General features: G+C 42.9%; 1 protein-coding gene across 1 annotated transcript; it reads left to right on the top strand.

Moving 5' to 3' along the window:
• Positions 1-8,210: 8,210 nt before the first annotated feature.
• LOC124003096 (RNA-binding protein 38-like) lies at positions 8,211-18,647 on the top strand. The gene is made up of 4 exons (XM_046311149.1): positions 8,211-8,689; positions 11,217-11,355; positions 13,248-13,302; positions 16,969-18,647. Exons 1-4 carry the CDS (start codon positions 8,477-8,479, stop codon positions 17,291-17,293), a joined length of 732 nt encoding a protein of 243 aa, XP_046167105.1. The 5' UTR covers positions 8,211-8,476; the 3' UTR covers positions 17,294-18,647.
• Positions 18,648-19,463: the final 816 nt, after the last annotated feature.

The following is a 19,463-nucleotide window of genomic DNA, read 5'->3' as shown; positions in this document are numbered from 1 at the left end:
TATTGTTTAGTACATTGAGCGTGGCTGAGGTACACCCGTGACCAGCTCTCTGTATACTCTGTATACTCGTCGCAAGACCCACTGGTTGATGCTTATTTATAAAACCCTCTTAGGCCTCACTCCCCCCTATCTGAGATGTTTACTGCAGCCCTCATTCTCCACATACAACACCCGTTCTGCCAGTCACATTCTGTTAAAGGTCCCTAAAGCATACACATCCCTAGGTCGCTCCTCTTTTCAGTTTTCTACAGCTAGCGACTGAAACGAGCTGCAACAAACACTCAAACTGACAGTTTTATCTCAGTTTTATCAGTTTGACCTTTGTGCTGATGACTTTGCCCAATAATGTACCATGTTTTTGTGTTGCTACCACGTTGTTGTCATGTTGTGTTGCTACCATGCTGTGCTGTCCTGTTTTGCTGTTATTTTGTTGTCTTAGGTTTCTCTTTATGTAGTGTTGTGTCTCTCTTGTTGTGATGTGTGTGTGTTTTGTCCGATATTTATATTGTATTTTTTATTTAATATTTTAAAATCCCAGGCCCTTGTCCACGCAGGAGGCCTTTTGCCTTTTTGTAGACTGTCATTGTAAATAAGAATTTGTTCTTAACTGACTTGCCTAGTTAAATAAAAGTTAAATAAAAATAAATAAATAATCAAATAAAAAGTGGAACCAACATGACCATGATGCTCTTTTATGTCTGTGCTTTAATCCAAGTGGCCACTAGGTGGAGTGTTCTGCCTTTTTGCCTGTGGTGATCCAGACAGAGACAAAGAAAGGTTTGGAGGTCAGTTGAGGATCAAATTAGTGGTTTGATTCATCAGGTGAGTGCTTTGAGTGGTAAAGGAGCCTGGGATTGAGGATTTATCAGTTGGATATGAATGAGGGGTGGTGGGGAGCTACAAAGGCCATGTGTGAAAAATGGATTGGTCATGGTGAAGGTGTGAATGAAATGCATTTTATTGTGGTCATTAGAGTGTCACCTCACTGCCAGCCAGGGCCTAGGTACATAGCAGATGTGCACCAATGCACCGAGGTTGCGAAGTTACAGTGTTACTGTCCACTGGCTCCTCACAAACCTTGTGTGCTTGCATCAAAAAGGCTTTGGTTTTAAAACAAACCAATGTTTTCAGCCACACAGGCCACAATCCATCATTTGAAACTCGTAGGCATAAGAATATGTACTGATGTATGTAATGGTGTTACTGATTGATACTACTGAATGTAAATGTAACATAAAAATGGAGATGTAACATGTTTGGATGTAGGCCTAGAGTAATGGGTCTCTTTCTCTCTGTGTGGTGTCAGGTTGGATCTTATTTGGTTCTGTTGTTCTTATTTTTAGTTCAGACCTTGAGCTGTCTATTGATGTTCTGTATTATGTCATGTTCTAGGTTTTGTGTGGACTGTTGAACCCAGGAAGAGTAGCTGCTGTGTCAGCAACAGCTAATTGGGATCCTAATAAAACACAACAACAAAAATACTAGAACCCAACGTTTCATTACCCTCTCCACGCCATCTTTTCATAAATCCATGTGATTTTCATTGTGTCAATTATTCATAGGAGTCAATAGGCTGTACCATGCTGCTGTAGTAATTAGAGGTGCTATAAATACACTGGCTAAGTCATGTTTTATTCAGGGGTAAAGGTGGTGACCCACACTCAGTCCAATTGTACTTGCCCTGGCATGTTCTCCGGATCCTAGTCAGCCCTAACTGATGTTTGTTCCTCTGTACAATCAAACAATCAATTATATCATAATGGAGTCAGGATTCTCTCATTGAGCTCTCAACCTTCTCCACTACAGTCCCGTCGATGAGAATGGTGGTGTGCTCGGTCCTCCTTTTCCTGTTGTCCAGAATCATCTCCTTTGTCTTCGTCTTGTTGTCCTGGCACCACACGGCCAGGTCTCTGACCTCCCTATAGGCTGTCTCGTCGTTGTCGTGATCAGGCCTACCACTGTTGTTTCATTGGAAAACTTAATGATGGTGTTGAAGTGGTGCCTGGCCATGCAGTTATGAGTGAACAGGGAGTACAGGAGGGAACTCTGCATGCACCCCTGAGGGGCCCCCATGTTGAGATTCAGCAACGGTTCTCAATTACGTGGTCCTCTTTCACCCTACATTGGTATCAGAAGTCTGATGGCACTATTGTTTAATAAGAGCGACTGCTAAGTGAACTGAATGTATATTTAAAAATGAACAGTTCCAAAGCATGCTGAGTATTATTCTAATTAGTTCAGTCCCAAAATAAAGACAACGATAATATCCAATGTGCTTTGCATTTCATTTTGGTGTGTTCATTTTCACATACAGTACCAGTCAAAATTTTGGACGCACCTACTCATTCAAAGGTTTTTCTTTATTTTTACTATTTTCTACATTTCAGAATAAAAGTGAAGACATCAAATCTATGAAATAACGCATATGGAATCATGTAGTAACCAAAAAAGTGTTAGACAAATCAAAATATATTTTACATTTGAGATTCTTCAAAGTAGCCACCTTTTGCCTTGATGACAGCTTTGGACACTATTTGCATTCTCTCAACCAGCTTCATGAGGTAGTCACCTGGAATGCATTTCAAGTTCATTTGTGGAATTTCTTTCCTTCTTAATGCGTTTGAGCCAATCAGTTGTGTTGTGACAATGTCGAGTTGGTATACAAAAGATAGCCCTATTTGGTAAAAGACCAAGTCCATATTATGACAAGAACTGCTCAAATATGCAAAGAGAAACAACAGTCCATCAATACTTTAAGACATGAAGGTCAGTCAATCCGGAAAATTTCTTCAAGTGCAGTCGCAAAAGCCATCAAGCGCTATGATGAAACTGGCTCTCATGAGGACCGCCACAGGAAAGGAAGACCCAGAGTTACCTCTGCTGCAGAGGATAAGTTCATTGGAGTTACCAGCCTCAGAAATTGCACCCCAAATAAATTTAGTTAGTTAACATCAACTGTTTAGAGGAGACTGCGTGAATCAGGTCTTCATGGTCGAATTGCTACAAAGAAACCACTACTAAAGGATACCAATAATAAGAAGAAACTTGTTTGAACCAAGAAACACAAGCAATGGACATTAGACTGGTGGAAATCTGTCCTTTGTTCTGATTAGTCCAAATGTGAGATGTTTCGTTCCAACCGCTGTGTCTTTGTGAGATGCAGAATAGGTGAACAGAGGATCTCCACATGTGTGGTTCCCACCACGAAGCATGGAGGAGGAGGTGTGATGGTGTGGGGGTGCTTTTCTGCTGAAACTGTCAGTGATTTATTTAGAAGTCAAGGCACACTTAACCAGCATCGCTACCACAGCATTCTGCAGTGATACGCCATCCCATCAGGTTTGCGCTAAGTGGGATTATCATTTGTTTTTCAAAAGGACAATGACCCAACACACCTTCAGGCTGTGTAAGGGCTATTTGACCAAGAAGGAGAGTGATTGAGTGCTGCATCAAATTACCTGTCCTCCAGAATCACCCAACCTCAACCCAATCTGGTTGAGTGAATACCAAGAGTGTGCAAATCCATTATCAAGGCAAAGGCTGGCTACTTTGAAGAATCAAAAATAGAATGTACATTTGTTTAAAACTTTTTTGGTTACTACATCATTCCATATGTGTTATTTCATAGTTTTGATGTCTTCAATATTATTGTACAATGTAGAAAATAACAACAACATATTGCATTCATAGCAAGTAAAACGTTTAGGTAACCTTTACTGAGAATGTTGTTGCTCTCTGGGCCGGCTACATGCAAATATATTTTTGTATTTAATTGTTTTTATAAAAATATTTTAACTATATACATTACAAAATATAAGTATTTTGTCATTTATTCTGATACATTGATCTTTGCAGTACCTGCAGTTGCACATGATGCAGATTCTGTCGTTGGTGGCTGACCTCCAGTAAGTAGTAGTTCAAACAAAGGATATATTAGACATTTCTTTACTTCTACCACCCAATACAATAAAACACATGTATAACCGTCACCAGTCTTCATTTTCGCTGCATTGAATTACAGATCACTCTTTATGTTTGACGTTTGCTAGCTAGCTACAGTAACATCAACCAGTGTTTGCAGCTGTTTGAATTTGAGTCAATGAGAGAAGCTAGCAATGCAATTAGTGTTCCTTAGCTCGCAAGGTAACAGTGTTCGTGTCTACCATCTGAAAGGCACTCAATGCATGTAGCTAACATGAGGTTAATCCAGTCAATCGCATCATAGCAATTTTGTTTTATGTTGGCAGGGTTCACATACACATTAGCTGAATTTGCAGAGCTAGCGATCAAACCGATGGACAGATAGGCAGGGACAGACTGGCAGGGACAGACTGGCAGAGACAGACTGGCAGAGACAGGGAGTCTCAGGTAAGTTTGTTGAGTCTTTGTTTGGCAACATTATGAAAGGTGCTCTCTTTTTTAGACTTGTAAAATATGGACATAATTGGACAATGTCATGGATACCCCCACTCTCAACTTAACCTGGTGACTAAACCAAGATTTGTTTAAGGAAATGGTATTGCTGTTGTGATTAATTGTGTAGTTTTGGGTAACGGTAGTTAGGAGTATGGCAAACATCTTGTTTATTTTCTAGGAGACAGATTGTGAGTCAGTGAGGGTGGTGAAAGGAAGAGTCACAGCAGAAGAAACTCAGACTGTCTCTGGTTTGCAGGCTGCAGTCAAGTGTGTGCTGTCATCTCTTAGGGGCAAGAGAAATGACGAAAGCTACCTTGCACTGTATGAGAAATCAACACACTCAAGACGATTTTCTGGCAAAGCAGTGGATCACTATAGGGCAGAATGTTTTTAAGTGTTGGATGCTGTGGAGGTTCAGTTTGGCGACTGTTTTTACCAGGACAGTCTAAACTTCCTGCAAAAATTGGAAAGATCACTTCTCACGGGGGAGTTGGATGAGTATCTAGATCAGTACCCTGAGCTGAACATAGATTATCTTTCAGTGCAGTTGCCTCTCTTTCGCAACAAATACCCCTGTAGCAGCAGTGGAGAGGCAGCAGAGGTCAGGAGGCTTCCAGTGGAGGTGCGGGGTTTTTTTGACCAAGTTGAGGTGCTGATCAGAATTTTGTTTGTGGTGCCAGTTTCTTCATGTGAGGCTGAGATGAGTTTCAGTGCACTCCGCAGGTTGAAGACTTGGCTACGGGCTATCATGGGCCAAGAGAGACTGAACGGCGTACATTTACATTACATTTAAGTCATTTAGCAGACGCTCTTATCCAGAGCGACTTACAAATTGGTGCATTCACCTTATGACATCCAGTGGAACAGTCACTTTACAATAGTGCATCTAAATCTTAAAGGGGGGGGGTGAGAGGGAATACTTATCCTATCCTAGGTATTCCTTAAAGAGGTGGGGTTTCAGGTGTCTCCGGCGTAGTTGTCTTTAATGTACATAAAGTCAGTCTGGACAGTCTAAAGAGGGAAAATATCTGCCAGCAATTTGTTGTATCCATTGAAACCCGCAAACATATGTTCGGATCTTTTGTTAATTTGTTCAGTAGTGTGTATAGCAGTGGTTCTCAACTTTTTTGTGGTACTGGAACCCCTACATATTTTGAGGCAAGGCAGGCAAGGTTTTGAGCGGTCCTCCGGGACCCCACCCCCTCTATATTATATGTAAAGTTACTGGAAACCTTGTGGTACTGAATACGTTCATTACACTTTTTTATTTCACAGACCCCTTGCAATTACACCAGGGACCCCTGTTTGAGAACCCCTGCTGTATAGTAAGATATTTGTTCTTTTGTTTAGTCATTTTCAGTTTTTACTACATGACAGTACACTTACGAATTATTTATTTTATGTTATTTTATTTAAAATTGCTTACTTTGTGTGACATACTTACAATTGTCCATAGCTGTTGTTTGAAGTGTTGAGACCCTGACTGAACAATAAATAAGTATTTTAGAAGGATATTTTGGTTGATTTATTTGTGTTATTCACTGAAGTAGTTATTTCGCTTTTAGAACTGTACTCATTTTGATCTTTTGTTCTTGTAAAGCTATTGTAACAGACTCAGGAAAGTGGTACATATTTAATGACTAGATACATGTATCAGAAAAAGTACAATAATAAGGTCAATTCAATACTGAGAGCAACTTTGTGATGGTTCTCAATGGAGATTATTTTAGATGAGATCTCACCATGCTCATTGTATTTACGAAAACTGCACCCCATACACTATTTCGCTAAACAAGGCATCCTTCACTCATGCTGCCAAACATACCCTTGTAAAACTGACCATCCTACCAATCCTCGACTTCGGCGATGTCATTTACAAAATAGCCTCAAATACCCTACTCAACAAATTGGATGCAGTCTATCACAATGCCATCCGTTTTGTCACCAAAGCCCCATATACTACCCACCATTGCGACCTGTACGCTCTCGTTGGCTGGCCCTCGCTTCATACTCGTCGCCAAACCCACTGGCTCCATGTCATCTACAAGACCCTGCTAGGTAAAGTCCCCCCTTATCTCAGCTCGCTGGTCACCATAGCATCACCCACCTGTAGCAGGTATATCTCTCTGGTCACCCCCAAAACCAATTCTTTCTTTGGCCGCCTCTCCTTCCAGTTCTCTGCTGCCAATGACTGGAACGAACTACAAAAATCTCTGAAACTGGAAACACTTATCTCCCTCACTAGCTTTAAGCACCAGCTGTCAGAGCAGCTCACAGATTACTGTACCTGTACATAGCCCACCTATAATTTAGCCCTACTGTATTTATTTTATTTTATTTATTTATTTAGCTCCTTTTCACCCCATTATTTTAATTTCTACTTTGCACATTCTTCCACTGCAAATCTACCATTCCTGTGTTTTACTTGCTATATTGTATTTACTTTGCCACCATGGCCTTTTTTTGCCTTTACCTCCCTTATCTCACCTTATTTGCTCACATCGTATATAGACTTGTTTATACTGTATTATTGACTGTATGTTTGTTTTACTCCATATGTAACTGTGTCGTTGTTTGTGTCGAACTGCTTTGCTTTATCTTGGCCAGGTCGCAATTGTAAATGAGAACTTGTTCTCAACTTGCCTACCTGGTTAAATAAAGGTGAAATAAAAAATAAAATAAAACACAGTGTACAGTACCATTGCCACCTATTAGCTTTTCTTGGTATTGCTGGTTGTAAATACAAATACATGCGTACATACTGGACTGATAAGGAACACTGCTATACATATTAGTAGTAGTAGTATTATAATGATTTAAACATTTGAACAAATTGGGACAAACCCTTCAGTTAACTACTATCAATTATCCAGTAGTAGTAATTATGATTCCTCAATATACATTTAACATATTATAATATTATAACGTAGGCTGTGTGTTACAGCACTACTTTTGGTGTGCCCCTCAGAAATTGCTCTTGAGAGAAATTCATGCAATTGTCCCCTCCAAAGTTGATATCAGATTTTTGCCCATGCCTATAATGGAATGACGAGTTTGCAAACCGTTATCTTGCGACCTAACTGGGGATTGCCCAAGCAATGAATATGTGGCATTTATGACTATATGAAAAGTATCTAGATTCTAGAATGACGCAAGTAATATATGCCATTTAGCAGAAGCTTTTATCCAAAGCGACGTAGAATGTGCATACATTCTACGTATGGGTGGTCCCGGGGATCGAACCCACTACCCTGGTATTACAAGCGCCATGCTCTACCAACTGAGCTACTGTTATACTGTGTGTAGATAATACATGCGTTTCAGCAAGCCTATTGATGAGCATTTAAAATCATTATCACATGCGCCACGTAATTATAGAAAATGTCACCATTGTTTCAAATTGAAGGTATGTTACAGTCGAGTTAAAGGCCTAGTTGTTTCTTTATTATTACGATAGTGATACAATGTCACATGTGCGCGATGCGCGCTTTCTGACTACGATAGTGATACAATGTCACATGTGCGCGATGCGCGCTTTCTGACTACGATAGTGATACAATGTCACATGTGCGCGATGCGCGCTTTCTGACTACTGTACAGTAGTGACTTGTCTTTGTGTAGTAAAGGACAAAAGCAGGTGCAGGAAGAACGCGTGGGGTCGGGCGAATGGGAGGGCTTGACTACATGAGAAAAAAATTGTCATCCTGAATCATTGCCCATAGGCCAGAAATATAAATGGGCGTGGTCAGGCATGGCGGGTATAAAATCTCTCACGGAAATTTTTCAGTAGCGGCAAGTGAAGCAAACAAGTTAAAGGCGTAGAAGAACAGGGTGTATAATTGCAAGCAATGTACTGAAATATAGATGTAACAAGAAGTTAAAAGACTGAATCACGGAAGGAGAAATAAGCGAGAACAGACGCCTGTTGCCTATTTGAAGACATCGCTTGAACCGAACAGCTGCGTAGTCATTTAATGCTGGACAAATATTAATAGTTGGTTAACCAACTACCTTTTAACTGTTCACTAGTATTTAGCCAATTTTTCTTACCGGCTCGCCAATGCTTTTGCATCAGTTCATGAACGGAGGCCTGGAAGTGATGCATTCTACATCAATTCAAAAAGACACTACTTTTACAAAGATTTTCGTTGGTGGTTTGCCCTACCACACTAACGATGCTTCCTTGAGAAAGTATTTTGAGGCCTTTGGCGATATCGACGAGGCGGTGGTGATAACGGACAGACAGACGGGGAAATCCAGAGGATATGGCTTTGTAAGTAACATTCTGACACTTGTCGGTAATGCAATTAGCCTACATCTTGCAGTGTCAGCACGTACGTCTTACCAATGCATTCATTTGAGAATAATTCTCAATAGGCAGCCCTATAAATTGAGTTGCCTATAATATTAATGGTTGGTATAGCCTACTATTTGTTTTCTGTGCTGTTGTCTCTGGGCACATGCATGCCACGTTTCCCCCCCACCACCAAGTTGTTCCATGTAACTGACTTATTTGCCTAGAGGAAAACAAGAATACTTGATGTTGCGCCAAGTGTCTTTAATTATAAATATTCCATGCAGAATATAATGCTGTCGCCAAAGTTGCAAGTTGCGTATTGCGGTCATTCACACGCATGTCAAATTATTCATTTCCTATGTGCTGCTTAAACACATGCAGTATGATTATTTTTTGCCTTGCTGACTGTATCACAGCTTTAATCAGGATGAGGGATCACATTAGTTGACGGATAAGATATCCCCACATGTCTAATGTCCCTCTGCCTACCCCCGAACGAACACACCACATGCTGTCTCCCCACCAACCCCTCAGCGCTGGCCCATGAACGACCTAGCCATTATCACTTATGAGCGCGGCAAGGGCACTCACGGATGTGCGAGCTGCTGTCCTCGCTTGCTTTATATGGTAATTTTGGCACGGTAGGGACTCTCCAAGACCCTCCTCCCATTGTAAAGAACCGAAGCACTCAGGCTTTACAAGTGGTGTTTATAGAATCATAACTGCTGTGGAAGTCGTTCTTTTGTATCCCAAGATGGATTGCTGTTCACTGCCTGAGTGCAGATCCCGAACCATGACACACACACCTCACCTTGTTGTCGTAACTGTCAGATGGAAGTTTGGTGCACTTCCCCCTCCAGTGTTTCAACGTTTCCTATTTTATTTGACCTTTATTTAACCAGGTAGGCTAGTTGAGACTAAGTTTACAACTGCGACCTGGCCAAGATAAAGCAAAGCAGTTCGACACATGCAACAACAGTTACACATGGAGTAAACAAACACAGTAGAAGTCTATATACAGTGTGTGCAAATGAGGTAAGGTAAGGGGGTAAGGCAATAAATAGGCTGTAGTGGCAAAGTAATTACAATATACCATTTAAACACTGGAGTGATAGATGTGCAAGTAGAGATGATGGGGTGCAAAGGCACAAGATAAATAAATACAGTATGGGGATGAGGTAGTTGTATGGGCTATTTACAGATGGGCTATGTACAAGCGGTGCAGTGATCTGTGAGCTGCTCTGACAGCTGGTGCTTAAAGCTAGTGAGGGAGATATGAGTCTCCAGCTTCAATCACCACAGAGGGGTTTTATCGCCATAAATGGTTCTAGTAACTTTGTTTTATAAATCTTCAGCTCCTCACGAAATTCAGAATGTCTGCCAGGTTTTTTAACGACCCTCTGGTAATCAGCCATTGCAAGCAGGAAAGATTAACAAAGTATGTATGATGCAGATAAAAAGAAGCCCACCTTCTCATAGTTACAATGAACAGGAACCGCAGAAATGCAAATATTTACCACAACTTTGGAGAGGTGAATCAGCGTTTAACAGGCCAAAGATGGAATGGAAAACTTGTGTCTCTAATAGAGGCTGTGTTTACTCCTCATCCAGTTTAAAACTGTAAGACAATGGTGCTCTGTTTACACATCAGCGGTGGCCAAAAAAAACAGTGGGTCTCGGTCATAAACGGTTACTGCTGCTGAGTCTGGTGTTTCAGGTCTGACTGGCTCAGGCATATGAGGGTGTTCCAGGTTGAGAAAGAGGTGTTTGCAACCTTGCATGCAGCAGAGGGCAGTTGCGGTTTCCCAACAGGGCTTACTCGACAATCCTGTTGCTCACTACTTCAGTAGCAGGAGGAGAAAAATGGCTCCAAAGCCAGGCTTACCTTTAAACACACTCCAAATGTGGATTAGTAGACCCCCTTCAATAGAGTTCCAGTGTCAACACCGCCTCAATGCTCATGTGTGTTCACAACGCATGGCCTGGAGTGGGCTTAGAACGTCTTCTCTAGTCTAAAGAGGTATGCTTCCCTCAACAGGCTAGAATAGATCTAGAACTCGGATAAAACCCAAATATGTAGTCATCTGAGATCTTGAATTGGCAGAAGACCAAAACAATCAAAGCAGACTGATGCTGTCTAATGCCTTCAAAGGAGAGGAAGGGAGGGGTAGATTCTAACAATCTCCTTATTCTCTATTTCCTAATTGGATAAGCCCTTAATCATTACTGATTCATATTTCAGCAGACTTCTCTGACTGAGCTGCTGACCAAGTGTTCTGGGTCTTTTCTAAGTGATAATCACTGTGCTTTGTGTGCAGTTTCCTCTGTTCAGAAAGGGGAATTTAAGTGGTGGAAGGTGGACAGGGAGATTTCTGTGATGACAGACCAGTAGGGGTTGTTCTGCTTGTAGTGTTAGTGTGGCCCTAACCTTGAAATACTTTTTCATAGCTTGGATGCCATATTTATATATTGCTAATATTGTCAGTGTCTGTGATTGTGTCAGGTGACAATGCTAGATCAGGGAGCAGCAGAGAGGGCCTGTAAAGACCCCAACCCCATCATTGACGGGCGCAAGGCCAATGTAAACCTGGCTTACATAGGTGCCAAGCCCCGCGGTATGCAGATAGGTGAGCCTACCAGGGGTGAGTACAACCACCGGATGCACCAACACTACACTTGTCACACACCATATTGGCATGTTTTAGACAAAGGTTTGCTGGTAAATGGTCATTCAGAAATCTCATATGCTACTCATGCCATATCGTACAGAAACGTACAAACATTTAAATTCATCTGGATGAATTTTCTTGCTCTATATTTACATTTACATTTAAGTCATTTAGCAGACGCTCTTATCCAGAGCGACTTACAAATTTATATACAGTTGAAGTCGGAAGTTTAATAGTAGTGATTTATTTCAGCTTTTATTTCTTTCATCACATTCCCTGTGGGTCAGAAGTTTACATGCACTCATTTAGTATTTGTTAGCATTGCCTTTAAATTGTTTAACCTGGGTCAAACATTTCGGGTAGCCTTTCACAAGCTTTCCATGATAAATTGGGTGAATTTTGGCCCATTCCTCCTGACAGAGCTGGTGTAACTGAGTCAGGTTTGTAGGCCTCCTTGCTTGCACACGCTCACAAATGTTATATGGGATTGAGGTCAGGGCTTTGTAATGGCCACTCCCATACCTTGATTTTGTTGTCCTTAAGCCATTTTGCCACAACTTTGGAAGTATAATTGGGGTCATTTTTGATTTGGAAGACCCATTTGTGACCAAGTTATTTTCCTGACTGTCTTGATGTTGCTTCAATATATCCACATACTTTTCCTCCCTTGTGATGCAATCTATTTTGTGAAGTGCACCAGTCCCTCCTGCAGCCAAGCATCCCCACAACATGATGCTGCCACCCCTGTGCTTAACGGTTGGGAAGGTGTTCTTCAGCTTGCAAGCTTCCCCCTTTTTCCTCCAAACATAACTATGGTTATTATGGCCAAGCAGTTCTATTTTTGTTTCATCAGACCAGGGGACATTTCTCCAAAAAGTATGCTCTTTGTCCCCATGTGCAGTTGCAAACCATAGCCGGTCTTTTTTATTGCTGTTTTGGAGCAGTGGCTTCTTCCTTGCTAATCGGCCTTTCACGTTATGTCGATATAGGACTTGTTTCACTGTGGATACATATACTTTTGTACCTTTTTCTTCCAGCATCTTCACAAGGTCCTTTGCTGTTCTGGGATTGATTTGCACATTTCACATCAATGTACGTTCATCTCTAGGAGACAGAACGCGCCTCCTTCCCGAGCGGTATGATTGCTGCGTGGTCCCATGGTGTTCATACTTGCATACTATTGTATGTACAGATTAACGTGGTCCCTTCAGCCGTTTGGAAATTGCTCCCAAGGATGAATTGGCCTTGGTCTATAAATGTTTGTTATTTTTCTGAGGTGTTGGCTGATTTATTTTGATTTTCCCATGATGTCAAGCAAAGAGGCACTGAGTTGGAAGGTAGGCCCTGAAATGCATCCAGAGACACCTCCAATTGACTCAAATGATGTCAATTAGCCTCAAATGATGTCAATTAGCCTATCAGAAGCTTTTAAAGCTATGACAATTTCCTGGAGTTTTCCAAGCTGTGTAAAGGCAGTCAAGTTAGTGCATGTAAACTTCTGACCCACTGGAATTGTGATATAGTGAATTATAAGTGCAATAATCTGTCTGTAAACAATTGTTGGAAAAATTACATGTGTCATTCACAAAGTAGATGTCCTAACTGAGTTGCCAGAACTATAGTTAACAGGAAATTTGAGTGGTTGAAAAAAACAGTTTTAATGACTCCATCCTAAGTGTTTGTAAACTTCAACTGTATATATTAGGGGACTGGGTAATTGTGAGGGAGGGAAAGACACCTGTGTAATTTGCCATCTCTGCATGTGTTCTATATCATTAGTATGTTGCTTGAGTTACACACTGTTCTAGTCTCGCTGCCTCCTATGCGTTGCAAATGTCTGATGGGTCGTTTTCTCGTTCTTCCAGGCATTTCCATTGGAGTTCAGCCTATTCACCCAGCGCTCATCCAGAGGCAGTATGGGTGAGTGAGTGGGCGCTCTTTCTTTGTGCCCTCCATACCACAGTAATGCATCTTCTGAATTACACATACTTTGCCAAATAAAGGTCTTGTTTAACGTGCATGTCAGTTAACCTCTGACATGCACATCTATGTGAGTGTTCTACAGATGTTGGACAACTTCACTTTTTTTGTTTTCAAATGGTTGTAGCATGGTACATTCCATGGACATGTGACTCTCAACCCCCTCTTTAGACCCTTCAGTTTCTACCTGGTTGAGTGGGCTCTCACTGAGAGGCACCAGGGCAGTGTCTGTCTGTTGTAGAAACAGCCTTGAGGGAGGCCAGTCAATGACGGGTGTCCAGGACATTCACTCCGCTGGGCATTTAATGGCCATGTCACTGAAATGGGTTAGACACCACTGCCCCCCACCCCTCAAGTCATAGCTTTGATTTAATTACTCTAAGCCAGAAGTCCAAGCCCTTACATGCATGTAATAATATAAGATCCTGTCCATGGACTTTGGGTCCTTAGAATCCCCCCTCTGTTCATGTGCTTGTTGCTTAGTAACGGGCAGGGCAGAGCCCTGCTCTGTGGGCATGTCTAACAGGTGTTGGCTCTTATTACAGCCTTTTACACCCCCTAATCCCCTGTGATTGACTGCAGCCCCAGCGAGTGGGAGAGATCCGAGATCTATATGGGCTGGTGACAGACACAAGCTGCTCCAAGATGGAGAGCACACGCTTGTTCTTTCAGCCTTCCGCTCAGACCCTTAAACTGCATGTGGTGGAATGGTTGGGTGTGGCTATTTGATCATAATGTAGCCCTATCAGAGTGGCCTACCATTTTAAAAATTATTTTTAAAACTATGGAGAAAATGCATCCCCTTAATCTCTTGCATAGTTTGTTTTGTTTCAGTATGTTGCTAATATTGTGTTTATTCTATCTCAATTCTCACCGTAAAAGGAAACAGTGATAGTGCTAAGGGGGAAACTCTGAACTTCATTCAACTTTCTAATCTGGTGATTCTCTGCGCACGCTGATATTTCTTCTGCTCAGCAGTCCCAGGGAACATTAAGGGAGGCGGGGCGATGGCTTTCTCTGAAGAGGCATTGTGCTTAATGACGCTGTGCTTTCACCAGGCGCCAAACCTCCTGCAGCTTTCGCATGTTTTTTTCTTAAAATATTAATGATTGCTTTTCTATATTATATTGTGCTTCCAGGTCAGAATTTGGGATTCCATAAGGACTTTTTTTGTGGAATTTGTTTTAACCTGTAGCCTTTTGTTCTGGTATGTGGCAAAAAATACAAGTGGAAAAATAGCCTCTGGATATGTAGGTAGGAACTACTAATTGGCAGTGGATTTATTTTCCATCAAAGGCTCCTTTTGCTGTTTTAGCCAGTCGTTTTAACCACAAACGTATAGCTACATTTAGCTTGACTTGATGAAGACCTTCAATTTGTTCACCATCACTTAGATGTGATGCTAGAGGAAGTCAGTGGGTCTGCTCTACCAGCCCCACCTCCCTACCATCCGCCGAGTGGTACTTGTCACACCCGCTGGCCGTTATCCAAAAAAACAGCTGACCTCTGATCCCTCTGTCCCCCAGACCCCCACAGGCCCTGTGACGTCGGAGTTAGGTTAGAGCTCACTGCTCTGTTCTGCTTCCCTGTTTCATCTTCTCTTCTCTCCCTTTTCTATCTGCTGCACTTCTCATCCTCTTTTAGTCATTTATATTAACTTTTCTATCAAGATGATTGTAGCGTTGACCCATATTTTGTTGTACCACCTAATGTGCCTCAAGTTCAACCAGAGATCAGAGCTAGAGTCCTGTGGCCACTATTACAAGGCCACAAAGAGGCTCATCTGTATGTGAATCTGCGTATGCCTCAGTCTTGCATGGTCATCTGTCTGCGGGGGGGGGTGTGTGTCTGAATGGTTCTTTGTGAGTAACTGACCATTAGTTGTAGACAGTGCGTATCAACCTGCTCTGCGCCCTCTGCCACGGGCTCCTGATTCTGATTACCTTCATCTATAGCGATCATATACTTCTTGTTAGTGTATACCACTCAGCGGGCTACAGTGTCCTAACTATTCCATGCCTACCTACACAAATAAATACTTGCTATGCCAGTGGACCCAGGCAACAGACTGCTGTATCATATCAGCATAATGTCTTCAGACGTTGCGAAAAAGCTTAGCCACTAGCTTCACTCTCACATGATGGAGCCATCTCGTGCTGCGTCTCCAATATAGTATTAATGAGGAATCTGATAATGAATGAATGTTATTGTTAACCCCCACTATCCTCCCCAACCCCCTCATGGTTGCTCTGTACTCCCAGCTGAACAGTATGCCGGAGGGGGGAGTGAAGATAGCCGAGGTGCAGGCTTCGTGCTGCCTTGTTTGGAGCCTCCCAGGAGGAGGGTAGCAGGCAGCTGTGACTGATCCTGCCCCTCTCGAAGGTGCCAGCAATGGCTTGAGAGTGCAGCAATGGATTGGAGTGCCAGGTTATGCTGATCAGTGCCTCTCTTTCCTATTATGGCATGGTTTGGGGTTTGCAGTGGTGACTTCTGTTGCTGTTTAATGTTCCAGTGTGGGGCTGAAGGGTGTGGTATGTGTTAGGCAGGTTGCAGTTGGATTTTGTGCGTCGGTTCATCCTTACCCCTGCACTCTCCCTTTTTGCTGTGTTTGAGTTGACACCACTCAATAGTCTTCCACTGCTTCATTCCTTTGTCTTCTGTCATGGCCATTGATCTGAGTGGAAACTGGTAAACACATGGTGGTAACCCATCCGGTCCTTTCACCCATCAGTGGCCGTGAAGTTGGAGACAAGGAAAGGAAGCCATCGGAGTATTGAAACCCAGCTGAGAAGTGTTGATTTTGTCTGCTGTGACTTCAATGTCTCGATATTCTTTCACCGAACATACTGCCTTTTCCTACCTGACTCTCCGTGTGAGAGGGGTGACAAAGTTCCCCTTGCTCTCCTGAGCTCTGTTTTTGGTTCATGTTTGCAGTGAGTGGAGTTTGTTCCCCTCCAGCTGCAGTAATAAGAGTGGGGGGGGGTCTCTAAACAGCACCAGTTTTGCAGGGGGGAGGTCCCTAACTCTTCCTCTGCCATCAGACTGGGGAGAATGAGCTGTCCCCATACTCCATAACACTAATCACTAGTACGAGAGGGCTTTGATTGAGCACAGCACACCCAACTGGCTAGCAACCTGCCTTGATAGGCCCTCTACCACTGATATCCAATGTAACTTCCGCACAAAACAGGAACCACAACTCTGCTACTGTCATCAAACTTCCTGTGTACTCGGCGAGTGAAGCGCAGCAGCTGTTAAAACACTCAATGTCTGGACTTGAAAACCTGCTAGTAACGGCTTTTTTTCCCCCTCTCTCTCTGGGGGCCCTTACCTAACAGGTTCTGTCGGTTTTCAACTGATGAGAGGTGTTGCTCTTCTCCCTACCTCGTGCTTTGTCACGTTTAGTGGGTGGTGTGGAATCTGGCTGGTGTCTTGCCCACCACCACTACTGTGGATACACGACACATACACAGCACAACTCTAATCTATATTCAAGACCTGCTAACCCTACTGGAGAATGTAAATGACAGAATCCAGTCCTTGGCTTTCTTTGCTCCAGTTCATTGTGTTTTCCAGTATGTAACTTGTGTCCTGTTTGTTTTCTAGGTTGGCCCAGCAGTATGTGTACCCCCAGGCCTACCTTCAGCCCAGCCTGGTGCTCCCTTCTCAGGTGTCCTCCTCTGTCAGCTCCCCCTACCTGGACTACAGTGCTGCTTACACCCAGTACGCCCAGGCCGCATTCGAGCATTACCCCTACGCCGCCTCCCCAGGTTTCCTGGGATACGGCTACACCCCCAGCCCTGCCACCACCCCCTCCCAGGCCTCCGCCCCAGCCACTATTCACCAGACCCTCCCCACAGGGGCAGGCCCAGGACCCGCCTTCCTGCAGTACGTCCCCCAGCAGCACGTTCAGCCAGACCGCATGCAGTGAGGAGAGGCAGGATGCAAGGAGTCCTATAGGCCTGGGGCGTCACTCTGGACTGCCCATGCCACAGCCAGGGCTTTCAGGGAATGGGCTGAGGGACTATTGCATGGTACCATCAGGATGAGCCCCCTCATGGGTCTTGGGAGGGTTTTGATGACCGGATGGGAGGCTAGAATTAAACGTGTGGTCACTGAGGGCTTCCAGATGCAGACACTTGATTTTTTTATTATTATTACTGTCTATCTTTATTGTATCAGTGTTAGTATCTTATTAATGTAATTATTATATTTTGTTTCAACAAAAAACGCTACATACTTGTATTTGAAGAGAGCGAAGGGGGGGCTTACCTGGACATTGACCCCTCACCCCCCTCGTCTTTTCCAGGGCATGGGTTAAGTGAAGGCACTGCTGCTTGGATACATAGTGGTTGGGCATTGGGTGAGGCACAGTGCCAACTGTTTCCATCCACACCAGAGGCGAGGACTCTGCTGTCCGATACACCCCCAGTGTTACTGGTCCTACACCATGGTGGTCGTGGTTCTCTGGGCCTTTCAGAGGTCATCAAGGACTAAATGGAGAGCGGAGATTCTGGGATCCCCCCCCCCCTTCTCCGAGACTGTGAAATTGTTAAAGTCAGGACTACATTTCTTTTTTATTAAAGAGGCCTTAACTCCTATTTTTACAACACTTCCTTTTAACCCCTTAACTCAGAGCTAACAGGGAGAGTCCTTACTCATTTTCACATGGCCTGGGCTCTTCATATTTATACCAGATACTCTTGTAGTCTATTGGCTCACTTTGTCTTGATTATTGGAGACTGAAGTAGATAGTCATATGCAGGAAGTGGGAGGGGTCAAAGAGCATTGGGCGTTGACGTGCAAGGTAGCTGACACCGATACCCACTACCTGTTTATTTTGTCTAACTATTCATTTAAGATTGTCAAATGTTGATCTCTCAAAGGACATTCATGTACAGTATTTTTAAATGTTTCCATTATCAAGTACATTTATTATACTATATTTATGTTTAGGTATTTATAGGAAATTCTAAGTTAATCATTTTTTGTAACTTGGTCTAAATAGTTGCAGCACTGAAGTCCTATAACTTGGTAAGTGTATGTGCAAATCCACAAATGTGTCTTTATTCATTTGATGGACATTTTTTTTCTCCAATTTTTCCTGGGAACCCATTGGGTTTTCCTGTATGCACAACTCTAGATGCTTTAGTTTCTCCGGCTGCTGGCTGGGATCAGACTCTGTTACTTTCAGAAAAATGTCATTTCCAGTCATTTCCAGTCCCTTCAAAGAAGCCATACCAAAAAAATCTTGAAAAATAAAGAATTTGTATTTATAAAATAAAGTTGACTCCTTTCCTGATCTACTGAGACTTATTTGCAACATTTTCAAACTTGATACCTTCATGAAGAGCAGAACATTTACAAATACTTCGCCATATTCTCGCCATAGATGTATAAAGAAAGGTCTAGGGGGGCTCCTTTAGTCACTTCTAATGTGTACAAAGAGCTTAAAACTATCTCCTTTTGGGGTGAGGCGGTTCAGTAGCTAATGTGTGTGATGTGGTTGTTATCCCAGTTCTGTGCTGTCTGCTTCGGTGGGGGTCAGGAGCAGGAGGCACATGCTTTATCAGCCCACAACACTACAACATGCCAGGGGCACAGGGTGTTCCCAGACCAACACACACGCTGTTGCTGGGGAGATGAGAAACTTGGAACTGTAGAACCAGAAGGGGAGGGGTTTGGTATGTGGTTAAAAGCACTTTGTTCTGTCAAAAGGTTTACTTGTTTGGTTTCTGCATATCGTGAGGCCTCAACACAGAGGTGTTTTATTGTACCCGCAGACTAAAGTACAAGGTTGTGACGCAGCACTGGCATGGCTTGTGAAGGACCATGTGTATATTTAAAGCGTGCGGAGGGATACCAGATGGCTTTCTTGCAGTATTCTGGACATTTTAACTACTGGTTCATACATATTTAAATAAGCAATCTTCAGTAATGGAATAATGTCTCAGGGGTTACAGTTACATTGTTGAATCATGTCCTAGGTGTTTATGGCCAGTGTGTGGTCTGAGGTGCCATTACTGTGTTGGAGAGCACTGAGTTAGTGCTGTGAATGTATGTCTCATTGTTTTCCCTGCTCTCCCTATCTCCCAATCATC

The sequence above is a fragment of the Oncorhynchus gorbuscha genome, linkage group LG18, assembly GCF_021184085.1.
Source record: "Oncorhynchus gorbuscha isolate QuinsamMale2020 ecotype Even-year linkage group LG18, OgorEven_v1.0, whole genome shotgun sequence".
NCBI lineage: Eukaryota > Metazoa > Chordata > Actinopteri > Salmoniformes > Salmonidae > Oncorhynchus > Oncorhynchus gorbuscha.
Note: the sequence above shows the minus strand (reverse complement) of the source record. Positions and strands in the feature narration are given on the sequence as shown.

What these genes read in the sequence shown, in the direction of transcription:
- LOC124003096 (XM_046311149.1), top strand. Translation starts at nt 8,477, where the DNA reads ATGCTTTTGCATCAGTTCATGAACGGAGGCCTGGAAGTGATGCATTCT. An exon ending in AATCCAGAGGATATGGCTTT is followed by an intron (nt 8,690 to 11,216) that starts GTAAGTAACATT and finishes TGATTGTGTCAG; the next exon opens with GTGACAATGCTAGATCAGGG. An exon ending in GATAGGTGAGCCTACCAGGG is followed by an intron (nt 11,356 to 13,247) that starts GTGAGTACAACC and finishes TCGTTCTTCCAG; the next exon opens with GCATTTCCATTGGAGTTCAG.